The sequence below is a fragment of the Mobula hypostoma genome, chromosome 15 (assembly GCF_963921235.1).
Source record: "Mobula hypostoma chromosome 15, sMobHyp1.1, whole genome shotgun sequence".
In the NCBI taxonomy this organism is placed as follows: Eukaryota; Metazoa; Chordata; class Chondrichthyes; order Myliobatiformes; family Myliobatidae; genus Mobula; species Mobula hypostoma.
Window position 1 is genome coordinate 15,934,212 of NC_086111.1, and position 18,788 is coordinate 15,952,999.

At 41.9% G+C, this 18,788-nt stretch overlaps 1 protein-coding gene across 1 annotated transcript in view; it reads right to left on the reverse strand.

Annotated features, from left to right (window-relative positions):
* Window positions 1-211: 211 nt before the first annotated feature.
* The window catches only part of rrp9 (ribosomal RNA processing 9, U3 small nucleolar RNA binding protein), a 48,933-nt gene continuing 30,356 nt past the window's right edge, over window positions 212-18,788 (reverse strand). The window contains exons 11-15 of the mRNA XM_063068372.1: window positions 10,625-10,687; window positions 10,349-10,494; window positions 7,853-7,932; window positions 3,078-3,151; window positions 212-556 (exon numbers count right to left, since the gene is read on the reverse strand). Coding sequence (XP_062924442.1) covers window positions 457-556; window positions 3,078-3,151; window positions 7,853-7,932; window positions 10,349-10,494; window positions 10,625-10,687 — 463 coding nt within the window. The 3' untranslated portion in view covers window positions 212-456. The remainder of the gene's footprint in view (window positions 557-3,077; window positions 3,152-7,852; window positions 7,933-10,348; window positions 10,495-10,624; window positions 10,688-18,788) is intronic.

The window sequence follows — 18,788 nt, forward strand, 5'->3', positions numbered from 1 at the left end:
TGAAAATTCAGAGCACAAAACATCAAACTGCACTGTCTCACATGCACTAAAAAGAATCCCCAAGACTTTCCCCAGACTTCATGCTTTCAATCTGCTTTTTCCCCAGTTCTCCATTCAATAAGAACTCACCACCAGTCTGGTGAATACAATGCGAATTCATGTGACTTTATTCATGACTTCTCTGCATGTTTGAATGTGCCCTGTTCTAATTTTCATGTATGACTGGGGGGAGAAAACTACTGAAAGTGATATTTAACTCCAAATCAGAACTGTCAAAATCAGTTCAGCAGGGCAGGCAGCTACATTGTGCCTTACAAAAGGACAGAATACAGCAGTGCATATGCCATGACACACATCCTCATCATTGTGAATGCACTAGAATTTTATTTACAAAATAAAGCCACTCCAAAGTCACTGGAGAAATCTTGTACAAAACATTGGCTAAGCACTTTAGAACTATTTGCTATCTCCCAGTTGCTGTTTCGTCTGTGTCCTTTTCAGGGGTATTATATAGATTCCATTCTTGGCTTCTTTCAGTCTCCACCACCGACCCAATCTGCAAAGAACAGTACAAGTTTCATTCAATACATTGCACAGAATTTTCAACCTGCCAAATCAGTGCTATATTTCATTAGGAGTCTGGGGAAATTTGGTATGTCCTAAGAATCCAGCAAATTTCTACAGACGTAGTGTGGAGTGCATTCTAATTGGCTGCATCAATGTCTGGTATGCCAATGTAAAGGACTGGAAAAAGCTGCCAAGCGTTGTAAACTCAGCCAGCCAGCTCCAAGCTTTCCCACCAGAGGACACCTTCAAAAAGGTGATGCCTCAAGGCAGCAATGTCCATCATTAACGACCCCCACCACCCATGAGGCTCTCTTCTCATTACTACCATCAGGGAGGTGATACAGGAGCTTAAAGACACACACCCAATGTTTTAGGAACAGCTTCTTTGTCTCCACCATCAGATTTCTAAATGGTCCATGAAGCCATGAATACTACTTCACTATTTTTTCTTTTATTTCTGATACACAATGGATTCTAGTTAATTGGGACACATCAGGACCAATATATTTTAGCCCAATTATGCAGCTGCCCCAATTAGCCAAGGCTTCATGGAAATAGTTTGAAAAGACAAAACTACGTTTAACTGTGTAACGAATTGTATTTAAGTGAAGTACAGAACAAATTAGAACACTGTCAATATTACTATAAAACTATTATTTCCTAATAGAAGTTGATGGAGGAATTTGTACAGTATACACTGCTGTGCTCTTGATTGACTGTAAATGAACAAAATCACCGCAGCCACCTAGTGCAAACAGTAGGCTGACAGCCTTCATTGTTGTCCTGCATGAAGTAGTGTCAAAAATCATGGCTGTTTGAAAATGTGGTGAATAAAATAACACAAGGACAAGCAACTGACACTATTTAAAAACTGGTGAATGCAGCAGGCCGGGCAGCATCTCTAGGAAGAGGTACAGTCGACGTTTCAGGCAGAGACCCTTCGTCAGGACTTCCTTCAGTTAGTCCTGACAAAGGGTCTCGGCCTGAAACGTCGACTGTACCTCTTCCTAGAGATGCTGCCTGGCCTGCTGCGTTCACCAGCAACTTTTATGTGTGTTGCTTGAATTTCCAGCATCTGCAGAATTCCTGTTGTTTGCCTATTTAAAAACTGTTCGCTCCAAGTATGGCACACAACTGAAACTGTTCAGCCACTATCTTCTATTCCAATTAAGCAGCATAATGTTCGAAATAAGGGGGTCCTGCCTACTTTCTCAATTAGCTTTTGTGTTTTATTTTATAGAAAGAGTTGTCTCAAATAAGTGGCTGCCCTGATGGCCCAATTATAACCGGAATTATAAGGAATTTTTTATGTAACATAGTACGTTTTTTTTTGGGTATTTCTCTATACTGCTGCCACAAAACAACAAATTTCACGAAAATGTCAGTGGTCAGAAATTGCAAGACAGTAGTACAAATAACAAAGCAAGCCTTGTGACAGTGCACTTAAAAATTAAATTTAAATTAACATCTACTGCAATGCATTTGCCAGCTGCACTGTGATTTCATAGTCATTGCTGACTTACTGATAACACAGGTAGCTCACTCTACACTCAAGCCTCAGCCACACCCACAATACTGCTCAGGTCACCAAAGCATGGTTAACCAATATAGCCTAGAGGCTCTAAAGTGTCTACAACAAATATGTTAAAGATACTTTGAATGGACAGATTGGAATTCAACTAGACAGTAAATAGAAAACTTGCTTTTGTTTTTAAAAACAATCACAACAGTAAGTGCATTTGAAAGACAAAAACTTCACTGGAGATACATCATTGCAAATATTCCACACAAGTGAACAGCCAAGTGGTCTGAGTACAAGACGACCTGATGAACGGTCTCGGCTGAAACGCTGACTATTTACTCTTTTTCATAAATACAGTCTGGCCTGCTGAGTTCCTCCAACATTCTGTGTGTGTTGCCTTGAATTTCTAGCACCTGCAGATTTTCTCTTGTTAATGAAGTGATCACGTCTGCATTGTTATTTTTTAATTTTTTTTCTCTTGGCTCCTCTTTGTTGTTCATTATCCAGCCTTCTAACACTTAATAAAATGATCGTATGCAGTAAGTTTTATGCCTCATTCTTGACTTCTGAAGAACTTTGGATCACAGAAGTTACCAGATCCAACAAGGGCATAACAGACATGGAGAAAAAGAAAAAGTACGTATAAACTACAATCTCACAGAATGAGGGAGTGAAGTGCCTACAGTTCCTATTGCCACAGTATTTCAATGTAAGTATACTGTGTCCGAAAACTGACCAATATTAGTGTATGCATGGTGCTATGCACTGTGCGCATACTAATATAGAACAGTTTGTCCAGACAAAGTCCAAAATACATCAGACTGAACCTCCACAGGATCAGTAGAACATCAGAGGGAGATTAACCTGTCTTGGAGAAGTGATATACACTGCAAGTACTTGAGCCATGCGTGGAACTTCTCTGGAAATCCAGTCACCTCATGCAGTGGATAGCCTGAGACTGAGATTTGAGAGACAACAAACACTTTACCTGTGCTCCTGTCCCACACCAGCCACTAAAAAGTGACCACAACTGGAAAATTTCAAACAATTCACGAAACCAACCTATGAAAGAGGCAGAAGGAAAGATTAGTTTCAACATTGCAATGACCTCTTAAACTAGCTCACAGGTCTTAATTTCCTCCAAAAGGTGAAATTTTTATAACACACGAGTATAAAGTGGCTCGCAGAATGTAGTGTTGATAACCATTCTGAACCAGGGCTAAAGTAAACATTGCCTCGTGTGAAGAAAAGGTTAAACATGGGAAAAGTAGAAATATCATCTAAAGTTCCCTCTTCCAGTGCAAATTATCATGGCAAACTGACACTGAATGGACACAAAGTCCTATCCAACACCCATGGAACTGTAGTGCATTACAACACCAGTGATCAACGATTGGGGTTTGATTCCTGGAAGGAGTCTGTAGTTCTGCCCGTGAATGTGTGGGATTTCTCTGGGTGCTCTGGTTTCCTCCCACATTCTAAAGATGTACGAGTTGTGGGCATGCTCTGATGGTGACAACACTTGTGGGCTGCCCCCAGCACAATCCTTGGACTGTATTGGTTGTTGATGCACTTCACTGTATGTTTTGATGTACATACGACAAAAAACTAACCTTTAACATCCAACAGGTCAATTTGAATACTTTTTTTCCCCCCAGAAAAGAGACTCAAAATGACAACACATCACAGCACCATATGATGTATGAGAACGTGACTCCAGATGGCTGAAATACATTCAATCTCTTCAGAAAATTTTTCACAATATTTCACAGCCCAGGAATTACATACACCCTGACTGCCTTGGGTTGTATGGTGTTGACCCTGTATGACTGAGGGTTTCACATTTTAACCTGGGGATTATGACAGGTGTCTACTTACCTCTGCAAAGACTGCAGAGATATTGGGTTGGGGAATAAGATAAACCTTTAAATGCATTCACCCCCAAAAGGTGACAGTGATCATTTTGATAAAGGTTACATAGAAACATTAATCCTTCTGACTCTAGCACTGCCGTTACTGCAGTGAAGCTTCCTTGTTTCCCTGTACTGGATTCCAGCACTTTGCCTGGAGTTTGGTTCCATGCTTCTCTCCCTCTAGTCCAAGGCACTGTTATTGTATATTATGGGCAAAAGGAAGAGGAACATAGAACAATGACAGAATTCAATCAACAGGTGACAATGGATGATGATGAGTTCATATCTACACATCAGGATGCCTTTTTTTGTATGGAGGAACGTCTGTATTTTGAGTGATAGCACGTACTGCTGTTAGAGAAGTTAATTGCAAGAACTGTCAGCAACTCTGACCAGAGAAACGTGGCTGATGTGTAACATCAGTTGAGCCAGAACCCAAGGTCAACAAACTGTAATGAGGTTGCAGACTTGGATAATTAGTGGAGAAGATGCAGTGCATCCCAACCCGTGCTGATATTTTAAGGTCAGCTGACAGCGGGGGAGGAGGGGTTGTTTCAGCAATAACTTGAACCATACTCCATTGGGGAATAGGCACTGAGAATGCAATTAGCACCTCCTTTCAATTATCCCAATATGAAAATAGTGCAAGAGAAGCAGAAGTCATGAATATGCAGACTTAGAGGGGAAACATCCCCTGTTATGTATCATATGTGAATGTATAAGAAAGTTGTGGCCTTTTTTTGTAAATTTAATTTCTTCCCTATCAGAGAAACCAATATATTTAAGCACTTCAGCAATGCAGTTAGCAATACATTCAGGATGCCCTGATGCCAACCCCATCATTCAACATGATCATGGTTTATCTAAGCTGGCCTCAACTCCTCTCCTGTTCTGGTTCCTCATTAACCCCTTAGTTCCTCAATCTCTCAAAAACATCAATTTCACCTTAAATCAGAGGTTCCCAACCTTTTTTATGCATGGACCCTTACCACTAACCGAGGGGTCTGTGGAATCCCTGCCTCCACCAGGCTCCACCACTATCAGGGACAGAGGGTTCCCAAGATTCACCACCCCAGAGAAAAAATTTCAATGCACTTCAGTTTTAAATGATTCATCCCTTGTTCTGCAGCAACATCCCCTTGCTCATGACTCTTCCACTGTGAAAACATCTCAATTTCTACCCCTTAACATCTGGAGGAGTGGGATGTAGAATAGCTATTTTTCTTGTAGTTAACTTTAACCTTCCTATTCTTGCTTGGTGTTATATAATCACCCATGTACATGTCATTGTTCAGTGAATTTTTCAGCATTTACAGTGGTTACTTCTGTATTTGTCTAGAAATTTCTTAGTTTTCGGTAGCAAATATCACTCCATTTGAATCTAGATGTTTTATACGTTAATTGTTGTCACTGGAATTCTGTTATCTCTAGTCTAAGTATGAGAAGACCACAATTACATTTTAGTCTGGGTCTTTTCTTTGTTCTCTCCACACTGCTTCAGCTTGATCTTTGCTCTTGTAACACTTAATAAAACAAGTGCAAGCAATAAGCTTTATGCCTCATTCTTGACTTCTGAAGAACCTTTGGATCACAGAAGTATCAAGATCCAACAGATCTTATGCCACTCATTTTCCTAAACAGCAGGAATAAAGACACAAACTGTTGAAACCTTCTTTGACAGAGCAATCCTCTCATCCTAGAAAATAACCATGTAAATTTCCTTTGGATTGTCTTTAATCCTACCCTGTCTTTTTACGGTAAAGGGACCTTATTAGTGTATACCATTCTGGGAGTGGCTACACAAACAGCCTATGCAACTGTAATAAAACCTCAACATTCATAAACTCGAATCCCTTAACGATTAAATACCAAAATATTTAACTTCATAACTACTTTTTACATCTCCCTAACATCTTGTGATTCATACCCTAGACCATATAAATCCCTCCAAACTTCACTCATTTACCGTTAATCCCAATTAGATAATAACTCACTTTCAGATTTCCTAAAAATGAGTCATTTGCTCTTTGATTACTGACACCAAATCTAACTGGCTTATAGCTCCCTGCATTCTATCTTCCTTATGAACATTTTTTTTCTCCAGTCTTCTGGTATGAAACTAATGGAGTTTAAAGGGAACAGTAAAGGAAGAGAAGGAAACACAATCTGTTAAGTTTCAGGCAACACACATCAAAGTTGCTGGTGAACGCAGCAGGCCAGGCAGCATCTCTAGGAAGAGGTACAGTCGACATTTCGGGCCGAGGCCCTTCGTCAGGACTAACTGAAGGAAGAGCTAGTAAGAGATTTGAAAATGGGAGGGGGAGATCCAAAATGATAGGAGAAGACAGGAGTGGGAGGGATGGAGCCAAGAGCTGGACAGGTGATTGGCAAAAGGGATATGAGAGGATCATGGGACAGGAGGCCCAGGGAGAAAGACAAGGCGGGGGGGGGGGAACCCAGAGGATGGGCAAGGGGTATAGTCAGAGGGACAGAGGGAGAAAAGGAGAGAGAGAGAAAGAATGTGTGTATATAAATAAATAACGGATGGCGTACGAGGGGGAGGTGGGGCATTAGCAGAAGTTAGAGAAGTCAATGTTCATGCCATCAGTTCCACCGGAGAAAGCAGGATCTCCCAGTGGCCACACATTTTAATTCCACATCCCATTCCCATTCTGATATATCTATCCACAGCCTCCTCTACTGTAAAGATGAAGCCACACTCAGGTTGGAGGAACAACACCTTATATTCCGTCTGGGTAGTCTCCAACCTGATGGCATGAACATTGACTTCTCTAACTTCCGCTAATGCCCCACCTCCCCCTCGTACGCCATCCGTTATTTATTTATATACACACATTCTTTCTCTCTCTCTCCTTTTCTCCCTCTGTCCCTCTGACTATACCCCTTGCCCATCCTCTGGGTTCCCCCCCCCCGCCTTGTCTTTCTCCCTGGGCCTCCTGTCCCATGATCCTCTCGTATCCCTTTTGCCAATCAACTGTCCAGCTCTTGGCTCCATCCCTCCCCCTCCTGTCTTCTCCTATCATTTTGGATCTCCCCCTCCCCCTCCCACTTTCAAATCTCTTACTAACTCTTCCTTCAGTTAGTCCTGACGAAGGGTCTTGGCCTGAAACGTCGACTGTACCTCTTCCTAGTGTTGCCGCCTGGCCTGCTGCGTTCACCAGCAAATTTGATGTGTGTTGCTTGAATTCCCAGCATCTGCAGAATTCCTCGTGTTTACTGGTAAGTTTCAGTTTGTTTAAAAGAGCAATTTGGATCCTTGCCGGGATTCACCAATTCTACATTACTGTGCAAAGCCTCTACATTACAACTCAAAACTGCTCTGATACCTTCCGTGGTGATCAATACTATCCTTTCACCTGTGTCCTAAACATCATATAACATGGAATACTAAGCACCCAGTCCTGGTCACCATGTTTCCATAACAATATTAGATTATCCTCATATGTTGCTGCCTATTGTATGCTGTCAACTCATTGATCTTGTTGCACTTAGATAAAAACTTAAGCTTACATTTCAATGTTTTTTTTTCAACTCTAGATGCGCCCTATGTTGTATATTTTTGTTTACATTTTCTGTCCCAAACGGTCGAGCAGAAGGATACAGCAGGGTCTGACACAATCTTGCATGCTCAAAAAGCTTGTTGACATTAATGCATTAAAGATAAGTAGGACTCTCTCCAACACAGATTGGTACTTCAGGAGAGGGCTACACTAAATAAAGGGATAAAAACGATTAGATCCCTGAGTGCAGCTTCCAAAGATTCTATAATCAAGCTCAGCATTCAGAAGAATAATATTTCAGTTGCAAAAAACACTTTAAAATCTCTTACCACGGGGATGTCAAAGAGTGGCTCCAGTCGCTTGAATCCCTCTCCACACTTCCAGAGTCTGATCTGGGAATTTTGTGAACCTGAAATCATGAATTAAAACAGATAATATTAAAGCAATATTTGCAAATCAGTAAAAAGAAACACTGATAAACATTCCTGTATTTACCCTCCATATAATGCGCCATAAATATAGATGAAACTAAGGCATCATATGATTGAAGAAAATGGGATAATGCACTAGGGAAGATGAATAAAGGACCCCAGGAGTATGTCATTCTGTTGCTGGCCACTGCAATGAGTGCATTCAAATACTAGTATAGAGAAATGGCTAATTATCTTAGCTACACAGCAAGACTGGATGTTTAAGACTATGAAAGAAGATGTGAGTAACCACAGAAGTGTTAACAGAGAACACTTCTCAGCTTCATTGGGGCCTGGAAGCTAGGCTAGCACGGTAGTAACCTGCAAGCAGGAATACATTATCATCAAACAATTACTGCTACAATGCAGCAGAAGCCCAGAACTGACAGGCAAAATTCAGAGCCAGCCACTTACACAGCATTGTTAATGTGGTAAAACATTAAGCTGTCTTGTGGGCACAGGCTCTAAATCTCCTTCAACAGGACAATGTCATGATAAAAATAGATACAATTCAGATGGGAATTTGGTTGACATGGACTGTGAGCAAAACACTGCTGATGTTGAAAATCTGAAATAAACTCAGAGAATGTTGGCAGCAGTCTGCAGGTGAGGCACCGTCAGCTTGGAAAATAAGATAAGCATGTTTTAAGTTACAAGGAAACAGGTTGGAACAAGCAGAGGAAATGTCTGTGATACAATGTAGACCGAGGTTGGAAGATAATAAATAATTATTTATTGAGATAGGCCCTACTGACCACACGAGCTGCACTGCTCAGTAACCCCCGCTATAACCCTAGCCTAATCATAGGACAACTTACGACGACAATTAAACTGGTATGTCTTTGGATTGTGAGAGGAAACGGGAGCACCCGGAGAAAACCCATGATTCCGCAGGGAGGAAGTACAGATTCCTTACAGATGACAACGGAATTGAACTCCGATGCCCGAGTTGTAATAGTATTGGAACTAACCACTACCCTTTACTTTAAAATAAATACTGGCAGTTGGAAAAAAATAGAGAAGCAGAAATGTATAAAATTGAAACAAAGGTACAGCCACATTTGTGTAAAAATGGCTTAGTTGTTTAACTTGAAAATGTAATTCAATGCTAGAGGAGGTGGCTATTCCTTGAACTTACACCGGGTGTAGCTGAGAGAATTGCAGGGTGAAGGCAGTAGAGTGGATACAGAATTAAAGCTCCAGGTTGTTCTTTACATCATGGTCACACAAACCTTGTTTGGCTTCTCCAACAGAACAATCACATTTACTGCAAGCACCAAATGAATTAATTACTACACCATCTGGAAAGACTGCTTGGGCCCCTAGGTAGTGGGAAGGAAAGAAAATGTTGCATTCTTATGATTGTATGGAGACAGATTCAGGAGTCAGAAAGGGTATGGCTCCTTGTGAATGATGAAAGTGGAGGGTGGTGGAACCTTGTAGGAGGTGGGGGAAGTTATGGAGCATTGTCTTTTCAATGTGGAGGCTGGTGAGATAGAAAAAGAGCACGAGAGGAATCTTACCCTTATTCTAGCTGAGAGCAAGTGTGTGTGGGAAGTAGAGGAGACAGAGTTGGGAGCCCAAACTGTGGAACAGGAGGAGCCACAGTTAAGGCCAATGGAGGACATCTTTAAGGCACTGGTGTGGAAATTCGCATCAGAGTAGGTATATCGAAGACAGCAAAACCGAGAGAATGCATCCTTACAGGGTGTATTGCAAGAGGAGGTGAAATTGGGATGATGTGGCAGCTGATGTATTCCCCTGGAGATGTTCAAGAAAAGGTAAAGTCAAAGATGGGCCATGGGAATCAAAGAGACAGGTAGTAACGGGCAGTAAAATAAAAAAAAACACTTTGAAAAAACCGTGGAAGCAGCACTAATATAATCTCCCAGGACATCCCTATTCTCTGCTACCAGAGAGGTAGCACAGGAACCTGAAGACACACATTTTAGAAACAGTTTCTTCCCCTCTGCCTTCAGATTTCTGAACGGTCAATGAACTCATGGACACTACTCCATTATTTTTGCACTACTTATTTCATTTGCCTTTTTATGTATATATTTCACATTTCTTCTAACTTCTAGTTTATGGATTGCTCTGAACTGTTGTTACAAAACAAAAAAAGATTCACAACCTATGTCACTGATAATAAACCTGATTCTGAACATACTCAAAAGGGAGTGGAGATAGGAATCTGAGCGAGTTAAACTTGTTTCAGAACAGGATTGAAGCAATAGACAATATGTTCTATATGTTCTGAATGAAGCAAAAAGGCCATAAAGTGCTTTCTGAAAGCATGCTTAGCAACTTTCAGTAGGCAGAGACAACATTAAATCGCATGTCAGTTTGACGCACCTGAGGCTACTAAATCACTGTTCAGCATTGCTGCCACAGAAGTAATCCAATTTGGCTGTTTTATGCCTGGATCTCCTTGGAAACCATGAGCTGCCCTGACAGTAACCAGAGGCTTCTTCTTAGTAACTGTCCAAAGCGCCAAGGAGCTGAAACACAGAGGTCAACAGGTTTAAAGTTTAATTTCCTATATTCGGGCAAAATGATTTCTGCCAAATCTTTATATTTTAGAAATAAAAAATGAATAAAACTGAAATATTTCAGACTTAAAACACATACCCATCATCAGCTCCAGAAACCATTGTCTCCTCATTTATCAGCTGAATGCAGTCAATGGAACTCCTGGGGAGCAAAGGGAAAACCATAACTAGCTGAAAAGCAAGAAACTGTTAGGGCTAGAAATCTGAAATAAAACCAGAAAACACTAGCAGGTACTCAGACCTGCATCTGCCTGACCTGTGGAGTATCCCCAATTTTTTTGTTATATTTTAAGCTGCAAGATAGACAGTCAGTGATCAGAATAAGCTACCAGCTGTACGGAGATCTCCTAATGATGACAGGCACTGAAACAGCAGCTCTGATCTGTCAACTTTATTCCAATCTCCAATTGATGATATAGTTTTCTGCTACTTGCTGTCAGTCATAATGGCAGTAGGTTAGACAGGGCTTGGGCTCTAGTGGTGGTGTGATGTTGTCTGATAACTGTAGGATAGACCAAGGGGAAAACGGTCTGCTTACTGGACAAAACACATCAAGAGCAAGTTATCAGCTTCCCTTTGCCCGTCACTGCATCTCTGAACTGTGACAGGGATATCTGTAATGCAACTTTGGTGAGAGAAAAACAACTCAAACTATTGTTGATAATTTCACATTGGAACAAAACTCTTATACATGGTGGACTACCTTAATACTGAAAGAAGTGGACATGTCCCTTACACTAAAGTGCTCTCTTCGTATTCTTGATATTGTGGTAGTTTCAATTCACTTGCAATGGGAATCAATACCAACCCTCAACCACTCACCCCTCCCGACCCAAGTAGGTGCCTTAACCCACTCTACAAGTGATACATGTACAACACAGTACCAGAACATGCTTCCCCTTCTCCCTCATAACAATCCACACCCTTCACAACAAATTAAGGCAATCACATCAATTCTTGGTGACAAATCAAATGATGCTCTACACTATACTATGTAGAGTAGTATACATAATATACTATGTTGTATGTTGTTGTCAATATCCACATAATTTCCTGTGGTTGCAACTGTATAAAGATTTTGCAAAAAAGGAGACATGCGGCCAGCCCAACCAACGGTCATGCCGATCAAGCATTTGTTCATTGCAGGCGATGTGGCAATTACCTTTCATGAAAATACTTCGGTAGGAAGAATATAAATGCAAGAGAGTGGGGTTGAGGGGGATAATAAATTAGCCACGATGGAATGATGGAACAGAGCCAATGAGCCAAAAGGCCTAATTCTGCTTCTGCGTCTTATGGTCTTGAAAGGAGGTGCATTCAAAACTAATCTGCTAGAATGTTTCATTTCACAGCAAAAGTAGAAATGTTGAGTCATGCCCCATTTAAATGTCAAAGGTGAGTGAAAGCAACAGGAGGAACTCTTTCTTTCCAGCAAGTGCTGCCTGGCCTGTTAAATGTTTCCAGAATTTTCTGTTTTATTAGCTCAAGTGCAGTTGTATAAACAGTCATTTAAAAGCTGTAAATAACAATGTGTGTCTTGACTATTAGATGCTCCTGTGTTAAATGCACTTTCCTGCTCAGGGCTGTGGACTGCTCTCTGCTTTTAGCAGCACAATTTCACATCACTGGATACTTGCATTCAAACTTAAGGCTGATTTATACTTGTGCGTACTAACTTATGCTGTAGCCTACGCAAGTGCGCTACGCCGTTGTGAGCATTTATACATTTAGTTGGTGCGTCTGTGTCTCTCTGCAATTCACTGCCAAAACGCTAGTTGGCGGTGGGGTTTCTATGCCACTGAAACTCAACACGAAGAAATTCAAACTTCAAACAATGGCAGCTGAAACTGAAGGAGGGTGAATTTTCTGTGCTTGTCTGGCCACTGAGAGACATGGACGAGGAAATGCATTTCAAATATTTTCCGATGTTGGCAGGTAGATTTGATGATTTGGTCCATCGTCTCCAACCATCTATTTCGCATCAGTGTACGCACAGTATACTCAGAAACTGGCAATCACCATTCGAGTTTTAGCTTCAGGTGGAAGTCAACAGGCTGTAGCAGCTAGCTACAAACTGGCGTCAAGCACAGGGTCCTCCATAATTTCGGAGGTCTGTAAAGCCTTATGGAAAGCATTGCAGCCAGAGTTCCTTCCCTGCCCTTCAGTTGCCCAATGGGAAGCTATTGCAGCGTAGGAGGAAATGCGATGCTACCAAGCGGACCAATCACAGTTGTTCGGTCTGTGTCGCCGCGACGCGTAGTTACATTTTGGGAGAGGTGCGCGTTAGGCTATGGCGTAGGGTTCAGCATAGATACAACATAGGGTACGCGGCTACGCCGTACATTTGACGCACAAGTATAAATCAGCCCTAATGGTCTCAGTGTCACAGGGAAGGGTCTGATGATATGGAAGGAACAACGGAAAATGCTAACAGTAGGATCACTGCCACCATGATCATCTTTTGCTGAACATAAATTTCAGCTGTAGGATCCTACTGTCATTTCAATGGGTTGTCAGTGTTTACAGGACGGACAATGATGAATGAATTCAGCTATGTGTCTGCAATCAACTGCACAGCTAGTCTAAAGGCATATTAACAGGACCTGCCAGATAATGACATACTTCTCATTGCAGCACCTGCACTTTAATGGAGTGTTTTAGGAACAAGTAACTGGCAACAGGTAAGATCAGGTAAGCTGGGGGGAAAAGGATGACGAAAAGCAAACTGTGTGAGGCACAGCTCAAAGAAGCAACCAACTCAGTTATTTTAAAGAATAAATGTCACAGCTTCTTTATGGGAATTGCTCCCCATTGTCTCTCATTATCTAAACACAGACTTTCTACCAAGCAGCTGTGAAGATGATTAATTCAGTCAGGGCTAAATTACTTCTTATAGAACTAAAGAAAGTATATGATATGGGAAGCCATTTAGTTCAGTGGCTACGGCAGATGAAAAGGAACGACCCAACCCCACTTTGTATCACAGGGTCCCTGTTCTTCAATTACTATTCAGATTCTGACAAGGGTTTCTGCTTCCCTTAATCTTTTCAGGCAGCAAGTTCAAGACCAATACTCCCCCCTCCCCAGGTGAAGAAATGTTTCCTCAGCACCCTCTAAACTTTGGTTTTTGACCTCTTTACCAATAGAACCAGTTCCTTTCAATTCAGATTTTATCACCCCTATCATTTTACATAGTACAATCAAGTCTCTTCAGTCTCCTTTCTGAAAAGAAAAACAATCTTATTGCAGGTGAACTTTCCTCAAATACAATACTTTGTACTTTATTGTCGCCAAACAATTGATATTAGAGCGTACAATCATCACAGCGATATTTGATTCTGCGCTTCCCGCTCACTGGATTACAAATATTAAATATTAAGAATAGTAAAAATTAGTAAATATTAAAAATTTAAATTATAAATCATAAATAGAAAATAGAAAAGGGAAAGTAAAGTATTGCAAAAAAACCGAGAGGCAGGTCCAGATACTTGGAGGGTACAGCCCAGATCTGGGTCAGGATCCGTTCAGCAGTCTTATCACAGTTGGAAAGAAGCTGTTCCCAAATCTGGCCGTACGAGTCTTCAAGCTCCTGAGCCTTCTCCCGGAGGGAACAGGGACGAAAAGTGTGTTGGCTGGGTGGGTCGTGTCCTTGATTATCCTGGCAGCACTGCTCCGACAGCGTGCGGTGTAAAGTGAGTCCAAGCACGGAAGATTGGTTTGTGTGATGTGCTGCGCCGTGTTCACGATCTTCTGCAGCTTCTTTCGGTCTTGGACAGGACAACTTCCATACCAGGTTGTGATGCACCCTAGAAGAATGCTTTCTACGGTGCATCTATAAAAATTAGGGAGGGTTTTAGGGGACAGGCCAAATTTCTTTAGTTTTCTCAGGAAGTAAAGGTGCTGGTGGGCCTTCTTGGCAGTGAACCCTGCTTGATTGGACCAAGTCAGGTCATTTGTGATATTGACCCCGAGGAACTTAAAGCTTTTCACCTGTTCCACTTGCGCACCACCGATGTAAATTGGGTCGTGCGGTCCGCTACTCCTTCTGAAGTCAACAACCAATTCCTTCGTCTTGCTGACGTTGAGGGATAAGTTATTGTCTTCACACCATGCCACCAGGTTCTTAAGTTCCTCTCAATTTTCCAGTTCCGGTGACATCAATGTGAATCTCTTCTGCATTCCTTCTAAATACAATCTCATTTTTCTTGTAATGTGGTGACCAGACCAGTACTCAAGCCATGATCAAGCAATGCATTCAGTCTCCCTGTTCTTACATTCTTTGCTTCAGATAATGAAGGAAAGTATTCTATCTTTTTCAAGCTTATTGATTGATGGGTCTAACCACTCCTTCAGTTTCTCCACACATTCAATATTTTTGTTGCACTCCCCAAATGCGTCACCTCACACTTCTCTGATCCAAATGAACAGACCATCTACTGTATTTCTTTCTGAAGATTAGTTATCCACCTCAGCGTAAACCAATTTTAGTGCCTACTGTTTTTCCACATCAAAAGTAGTGAGGGAGCTTAAAATGAGGCAAGGTGGCCAGCTACTGGTAAACTGAAAGGTTAGTCCTCCAATGAGAAGGGAAAAGAGACAAAAGATTCCGGACAATTACATGAAGCATCTTTGTGAATCTCTACTTTATACTCTTTCCAGTACAATTTGTTTCAACTTTTATAACATGGTGACCATATCTGTAAAGTCAGCTAGAAATAACATTGCTTAGCTTGATTGTGATGCTCTTCATAATTATGCAACCCCTAACAATAACCTAGGATTAATAAATTCATCTTGCTGAGAAAATCCAATGCTTTCAGGAGGGCTCAGTAGGTACAGGGAAGCTGGATACAAGCAAAATTGGTGACATCTTTGGCACAGCAGCCAGCAGCTTTTAAAATGTTGTTTCTGAGTGGCTGACTTGCTGCAGACTTTGCCAATAAGGTTGGGTCAAATGGAGCAGCCATGTTGAAAGTGAGCCAGTGTAAGAATGGGGAGCTGAGGCTTTGGCAAAGAGGCACAGGTCAGAATCAGGTAACTTTTTTTAAATCTAGTTAATCTGTGACCTTACAATGGTTGCACATGGGTTTTGTTTTTCAATCATTGTTCAATCATGCCTGCAAGAAAATGAATCTCAAGTTAGTATATGCAGTTTGATAATAAATTTACTTTAAACTTAGGACCTTTGAAAGCTTAGATGTAAGGGCAGTCAGGACAGAGAATGCTCCTCTTGCAAGATGTGGGAAGCCAGGGAACATCATGGTTTCCATGATGTCTGCATCTTCGGGAAGTGCACCCATCCTGACAGACTGGGTGAAGAAACTCCAGCTGGAGTTGGATGTACTCAGGGTCATCTGGGATCCAGGACATTAGAGATGGAAGTTTTAGTGAGGTAGGCACACCCCATGTACAGGCTACAGATAGATGGGAGAAAGGTTTCCATAGGGCCATACCGGAATTCTATGGATACGATTGGTTGTGGAATGATGTTACAGAAGCCAGCACCAGTGGCCAGGACATTGGCACTGTGCCCAGCTCTGAGCTAAAGGCAGTATGCAGTCAGGCAGAGCAATAGTGATGGGGATTTGATAGCAAGGGGCATAGATCGGCATTTATGTGGCCACAATCAAGCTCCCTGGTGCCAAGGTCAAGATACCTCACAGCAGTTACAGGAAATTCTGAGGGGATGGCGAATGCCCGGAGGTCGTGTCTACACAGGACAAAGGCGAAGCAGGGATGACATCTTGCAAAAGAAAGAAGTTAAAGAGCAGGACTTCTAAGGTTGTAATCACAGGATTGCATGCTAATGAGGTGAGAAACAGATACACACTGTAGTTCAACACATGGTTAAGGACCTGGTGGAGGAAGGGCTTTAGATCATTGGGATCTCTTCCAGGGCAGAAGGGACCTGTATGAATAAGAATGCTTGCATCTAAACTGTAAAGGAACCAGTATCCTCACTGGGATGTATGCTCGTTATACTCAGGAGGGTTTAAACTAGAGTGCAGGGGGATGGGAACCACAGACACAGGTAGAAGGGTGGAAGGCAACAAAGATGACATGACAAAACTGAAAAGAAGGTTAATCAAAATGGTGGGTCTGATGAGCTGAACAGGTTGATTTCAATGCTAGGTGTATCATGGGTAAGGTGGACGAACAGAGCAGAATCAGTACATGGAATTACGATAATGTTGCGATTACAGAGACCTGGATGCACGAGGCACTGGACATTGTTTCAGACATGATAGAAAATGGTAAGAGATGGAGTGGCTGCACTGCTGATAAAACAAGGACGTCACAGAAGCACTCAAAAACTACTGCACAGCTCATCCATAGAGGCAATTTTGACAGAGCTCAGAAATCAGATAGGTGAAATAACATTGGGATTATAGGTATTACAGTGGGCTATGCCAATGTGCTGAGACACACAGGTGGTAGTGCTGAATCTTCTGAAAAGCATTAAAATGGATAGATCCTTGGGGGTTGATGGCATATTACATATCACAAAATACTGAAAGAAGCAAGTGAGGAGATTGCTGGGGCTTCAACAGGAATATCTGTGTTCTCACTAGCAACAAGCAAAGTTCTGGAGGACTGGAAAGTAGCAACTGTGCCTTTCCTCAAGGGAAATAAGAATAATCAGGCAATCCTTGTGTCAGTGGTAGGGAAGCTACTGCAGAACACATTGAGGGATGGAATTTATGAATTGATTATGGGGAGCAAGGACATGGCAGACCAATTGAATAATTACTTTGGTTCTGTCTTCACTAAGGAGGACATAAATAATCTTCCAGAAATAGTAAGGGACAGAGGGTCCAGTGAGATGGAGGAACTGAGCGAAATACTTGTTAGTAGGGAAGTGGTGTTAGGTAAATTGAAGGGATTAAAAGGCAGATAAATCCCCAGGGCCAGATGGTCTGCATCCCAGAGTGCTTAAGGAAGTAGCCCAAGAAATAGTGGATGCATTAGTGATAATTTTTCAAAACTCTTTAGATTCTGGACTAGTTCCTGAGGATTGGAGGGTGGCTAATGTAACCCCACTTTTTAAAAAAGGAGGGAGAGAGAAACCGGGGAATTATAGACCGGTTAACCTAATGTCGGTGGTGAGGAAACTGCTGGAGTCAGTTATCAAAGATGTGATAACAGCACATTTGGAAAGCGGTGAAATCATCGGACAAAGTCAGCATGGATTTGTGAAAGGAAAATCATGTCTGACGAATCTCACAGAATTTTTTGAGGATGTAACTAGTAGAGTGGATAGGGGAGAACCAGTGGATGTGGTATATTTGGATTTTCAAAAGGCTTTTGACAAGGTCCCACACAGGAGATTAGTGTGCAAACTTAAAGCACACGGTATTGGGGGTAAGGTATTGATGTGGATAGAGAATTGGTTAGCAGACAGGAAGCAAAGAGTGGGAATAAATGGGACCTTTTCAGAATGGCAGGCAGTGACTAGTGGGGTACCGCAAGGCTCAGTGCTGGGACCCCCAGTTATTTACAATATATATTAATGACTTGGATGGGGGAATTAAATGCAGCATCTCCAAGTTTGCGAATGACACGAAGCTGGGCAGCAGTGTTAGCTGTGAGGAGGATGCTAAGAGGATGCAGGGTGACTTGGATAGGTTGGGTGAGTGGGCAAATTCATGGCAGATGCAATTTAATGTGGATAAATGTGAAGTTATCCACTTTGGTGGCAAAAATAGGAAAACAGATTATTATCTGAATGGTGGCCGATTAGGAAAAGGGGAGGTGCAATGAGACCTGGGTGTCATTATACACCAGTCATTGAAAGTGGGCATGCAGGTACAGCAGGCGGTGAAAAAGGCTAATGGTATGCTGGCATTTATAGCGAGAGGATTCGAGTACAGGAGCAAGGAGGTACTACTGCAGTTGTACAAGGCCTTGGTGAGACCACACCTGGAGTATTGTGTGTAGTTTTGGTCCCCTAATCTGAGGAAAGACATCCTTGTCATAGAGGGAGTACAAAGAAGGTTCACCAGATTGATTCCTGGGATGGCAGGACTTTCATATGAAGAAAGACTGGATGAACTAGGCCTGTACTCGTTGGAATTTAGAAGATTGAGGGGGGATCTGATTGAAACGTATAAAATCCTAAAGAGATTGGACAGGCTAGATGCAGGAAGATTGTTCCTGATGTTGGGGAAGTCCAGAACGAGGGGTCACAGTTTGAGGATAAGGGGGAAGCCTTTTAGGACTGAGATTAGGAAAAACTTCTTCAC